General features: G+C 36.0%; 1 protein-coding gene across 1 annotated transcript in view; it reads left to right on the top strand.

The window, feature by feature from the left end:
• The window catches only part of LOC107087209, a 10,249-nt gene extending 5,553 nt beyond the window's left edge, over window positions 1-4,696 (top strand). Inside the window, exons 6-10 of the mRNA XM_015378654.1 lie at window positions 2,203-2,333; window positions 3,124-3,270; window positions 3,369-3,624; window positions 4,384-4,402; window positions 4,437-4,696. Of these exons, the coding sequence (XP_015234140.1) occupies window positions 2,203-2,333; window positions 3,124-3,270; window positions 3,369-3,624; window positions 4,384-4,402; window position 4,437 (554 nt within the window). The 3' untranslated portion in view covers window positions 4,438-4,696. The remainder of the gene's footprint in view (window positions 1-2,202; window positions 2,334-3,123; window positions 3,271-3,368; window positions 3,625-4,383; window positions 4,403-4,436) is intronic.
• The last annotated feature ends 473 nt before the right edge of the window (window positions 4,697-5,169 follow it).

Here is a 5,169-nt window from a genome sequence, read left to right on the forward strand (position 1 = left end):
GGACTAAAGGACATCGGCTGGTTTGACACTCTTTTCGGTAAGAAAAGGAAAAAACTAAAGATAAACACAGATTCTGTTTTTGGTTTACTTAAGATGATTATTATGTATGTTTTCTAAAATGAAAGTAGTTCTATGATTAAGTCAAGTTAAACAAAAGTGAATAAATCCTTATTTACTGTGGAAAGCTAGTATGGTTTTATAGCAGCTGCTGATGCTCACTAAACCTCAGGCACCATCCTGACAGTCAGACTTGAGTCCTGAGAATCCTGAGAATCTTCCGGAGTGATCAGTCATAGACGTTCTACCAAGGTGGCCAATGACTCAGCATTTAGGTGCTCCCACATGGAAGCATTCGACCTTCAAATTAAAAGACTCCCTGCTTGGCATTTTAAGTTAGGTTTTTTGTACCTAGGAAGTCAAGCTTTATTAACAATTAAAACTTATCAAATTGGAACCATCTCTGATTGTCCAGTAGACACACTAATCTTCCTATGTAGTCAGAATGTGTCAAATTTCAACTGTCAACAGGAGGCCCAACAGGAGGAAATCCTATTTCCACAATAACTCTCTGTGCTGCAAGTTATTTCAAAAGATTTGTTGGTGAAGATTCTCAGTCACCCAGATCATAGTCTTTTTTTTATTTATTTATGTTTTTTTTTTTTTTTGGAATTCAAAAGATATTTTTGAAAAACTATGTAAATCCCCCCAGAAATACATTAGTAGCAATATGGCACAAATTGAACAAGTGGAAAGCTGCCTCTACCTGCTCTCTAAACTCAATTGTAGAGATGTAAATACAATATGCAAGCAAATCTGTAACTCTGTCTGGCCATCAATTCATAAATCCACCTTCTACTGGTTGTCTTTCAGAGTGAAGCGCTTATGGTGTCTATCTGCAGCAGTCTATATGGGCAAAAGACTATACATCATGAATATGTCCACAATCAAACACAAAGTGTAATTACAAAATTAAAAGAAAGCATGATCTTTGGAAATTGTTTAGATGAAGGTACAAAAAAATTACTTAAAAAAAATCCTTCTCAGGCATTTTGGAAGCACTAGATATATTTGAAAGAACTACCTCCTCATTCTCCTGTACCATGAAGATTGTGACTTTGGTGTGCTGTTCTTTGTTTTCTGTATAAATTTCATATGTGTGCATCCTCTCCCGGTACTTTACCTTCCTCCTATAGCCCGTCGTCATCACTTTGGCAACAAACCCTCTGTAACCCTGCAAAGATAAGAATAGATGAAGAGAAGGATAGGTGGACTAACTCCTCTAATCCAACATAAAATAGCACAACTTTGAGGATGTTGGAAGCTGGTTTTATATGCTATTAATCCATTATACTGTTGTGTCATTCTAGCACAGACTTGCATAGTTTTGCACTAAAAATGTCAGAGACTGTCACATGAAGAAAGATGAGGGAACACGATGATGTCCAAAATATGTCAGGTTTCTGTTGTGGGATTGTGGCTATTGTTTGACATTCAAACTCCATTTAATAAGCCAAAACTTATCTGTTACGCTAACAGTTTTATTGCTGCTCCACTGCTCAGGAACTCCTCCAGAACTTATTCACCTGGTCCTAGCAACAATTAAATGAAACATTGAACTGTGGATGGTCATGGCCAAGTTAATGCAACATGAAACAGTCCATCTATCAAAAATCTAATCTAAACTTTAAATCCACATGGTGTTTATTAGTTGATGAAATAGCATCTGCAGCATATGCATGGTATTGTAGATCACATGCACTGGGCTTGGACACCACCGAGTTTGATAATATTTAAAACAACAGCAGAAAACCCACAACTTTGGTCAAACCTAACTGCCACTCTCACCCAAAGATAATTAACAAATTCTGAGACAGTGAAGTCACCAAATGTTTATAAAGCAATCTTTTGGTCTAGAAAGAATCTCAGATTAAACAAGCTCTACACTGAACTTAGTAATAGGTTTTAGGGCAGAAGCTCTCTAAGAAAAGGATCCTATTCATCTTTCATCATATTTTAACAAAAAGTACTACATACAGAACAGGGGTTGGTGTTGAAGCATTAAAAATATATATATTTATACTTGTTTATTCTGCTGTTTTTTTTTTATATTCAGAATTGGCAAGAGGATAGTGCTAAATATATTAGGCTAAAAAAAAAAATGTCCAACCTTTTTGTATGTGCTAAAAGGAAAATTAACTTAAGCATTTGTTTTTTTTCTAATTTTCTTATTTTCAGGATGGTATGGAAGCTTTTTTACTGTTCAAGATGACCCTTGTGAGGAAATCCTAAGAGAAATCTTAATTGATCCCCTCCTCTTGGTTTCTCCACTCAAGGTAAAACACACCTGCTGGTTTGAAAGTTGCCTGTTAAAGAACAATTTTCTGTTCTTCTGAAAAGTATCATCTATTATTTTTCTATAAAAAGCCAATGTTTACAGCATCTTAACATCATCTTTTAAACCTAAGGTAAAATGGGGCTAAAATTGCATTTTTCAATCAGGTATATATGCATACAGAAAAAAATGTTTAATTTTAGTAATTTATTCCCCTTATAACTATCAAGCAATTGTTAGTTTTATTCACCATTAAAATCTTGGGATTTTTAGTAAAAATTTTTAAAGCCAATCACATTCTGTAACCAGAAGTGACCACAATGAGGTACTGTATTGAGAGAAGTGCAAATGTTTTTCTAAATGCATGACATGCCCTTGCAATAGTGAGTGAGTAATGGTGAATATTTTAGCCCCCCTCTTATTTGTTTACTCTTACTCTTCTAACTACACATTTAAAATACCTGTTAAATAAAACAGCCTTTTTTATTTCTATAGTTTATAAAGGATAAAGAAAGCAAATAGATAAATATGTTTACTATTAGTGAGTTTTATTTATTTGGGTTTTTAGAAACAGTTTTGTCATCACACAAATGTAGGTCGACTTAGAATATCAGTAAAGCTGTAGAAAACAAGTAACCAAGTAAAGAAAACTGGTAGCATAAATTGGCTTGCTTTAGTTATTCAACACAAAAGCACCCAGAAAACAAATGACCTAACAAATGATGGCACCTATTAAGAAACATATTGCAAAAAGTTTAATCCTGAAATGTTTTTTTTTTTTCTCTTATCAGGTATTTTTCTATACCATTACAACTTGCATTAAAGAGCCACTGAAACCCTTAGGAGAAGGTTTAGGGGAGTTTTTCCGAGCACTCCTCAAAGATCTACCAATAATCTCCTGGATACCAGTCCTTATCATTGTCCCGCTGTGCTTTCTGGTAAAGTCATCATGACACTCACAAACATATTTCATCCAAAATATGTCTCTTTCCTGGTATATTTGTTTTACTATGTTTACCGGCTGGATGTCTTGCAGATACCTCTATCTGGAGGCATACCAAGAGTTTTCCAGCTCTTTGTGAGACGTATGACACCCTTTGGGGGAGTTCTTTTACCTGAAAATGCACAACGCCAAGATGACGATGTCAGGTTAGAACAAAATGCCGTTAATCAAACACAACCCGGAAGAGCCATGGAGGAGCCCCGTATTGAATGTTTAAACAGTGCCGACCTATCAAGTGAGGAGCCTAGAGAAGCTGCGGGGAACCAGGGGGGCTCTGAAAACCAGCCTGAGGTCAAAAAAGAGAGACTTGTTACTACGCCAGACCAACCGGAAGCCAATCAGACCATATTAGTTGTATTAGAGAACAAACAAATAAAAACACAGAGGAAAGGTTGTTATGATGAACCTTACAGAAGGCGTCCAACCCCTACACATCAGCCAATAGAAATGCACCATGGTTGGATACGTTCAGGTGAGTGATTTAAATATTCATGCTGCTAGATCAAACTAATAATTTGACAGCATCTGTTTGCTCTTCATTTCTGGCTGTTAACAAAATTTATCCAAACGATTTCTGACATACATGCAGAACTACCTTTGAGTTTTAAATATTATGTTTTGTTTACAGATGGGGAAATGATGCATCCAGAAGCCTTACCAGGAGAAGAGAGAAGCTTGCCATCACGGAGATTCCTGGAGGCTGAAAATGCTTCTGCTCAACAAACATCAGCAGTTCCACTGGATTAAATACTTGTTTTATAGCAGCAGTTTAACAATATCTGTATTTGTTATAATTTAGTTGATTTAATTGGACTTTCCAAGTTAACTGAATGAGAACAATTAGATTGAAAATTAGACACTGAGCAGAGCAATTCACTGTCTGATCTGCAGTGTTGCTATCCTAAAAGTGTGCTGCATTTGGGGGACTTTATATTTAATCAATTCCAGGTTTAACTGGTTTGGTTCAGGTTATTTTATTTTTCTGTTTTTATGTTTCCCTTTTTGCTATAATGATGGTGGTGGAATAACAATTAAAGTTAGCTTTGCAAAGCAAGAATATTCAGTTAATAATCATAAACTTGTTTTAACTTGAAAATTTAAACACCTTGTTCCAATAAAAAATATGTACAACTTTTAGAAACTTGTCATTTGAGTCATTTCTGGATACTGGTATTTTTTCTTTCTCTTTTTTTAAAGAAAATGTTATGACTGCAAAATACAAGAAGTGTGATTTTTAAATCTTCCATTCCCATCACCCCTTTTTGTTACACCTTGGCAGTGTCCGAACATCTACCCTAAATCCCTCAATCACTACATACAGTAGGGACTATATAGTGAACTTTATAGTGACAACAAATCCCATAGGGCTTTGTGAGGAGAGCTCTCCAGGCAAAGCATTCTGGGATATATCTGCTCATCTAGTGACCATGGATGATAAGTACTTGTCAAAGTGCTATTGTCCACTACTTTTTCATCCACTAGACATTCTGACACTCATCTAAAATGGCGTAACCACTATATAGTGCCCTATAAGGTGGTTAGGGCGGACATTTGGCCACAGCCCATGGTTGTGTTCAGGCTGCATCCTCCCAGGACCCGGTCTGTCTGAGCTGTGTCCGAATGTCAACCCTATATCTGACATATCTGACTCAATAACCATTTAAGATAACTATTTTCATTCATTTCATAGCTATTCACATACTTGAATTATATTAAACTGCACTTCCAATATTAGTAGGATACACTCGACCTGTCCTTCAAAACAGGCAAAAAGAAGGCAGCATTTGTCGGCTGCATAATGAGGAGTCTTCCAATCTGAACAAACCTCGCCACT

This window comes from Cyprinodon variegatus, unplaced genomic scaffold, assembly GCF_000732505.1.
Source record: "Cyprinodon variegatus isolate N-32 unplaced genomic scaffold, C_variegatus-1.0 Scaffold176, whole genome shotgun sequence".
Lineage (NCBI taxonomy): Eukaryota > Metazoa > Chordata > Actinopteri > Cyprinodontiformes > Cyprinodontidae > Cyprinodon > Cyprinodon variegatus.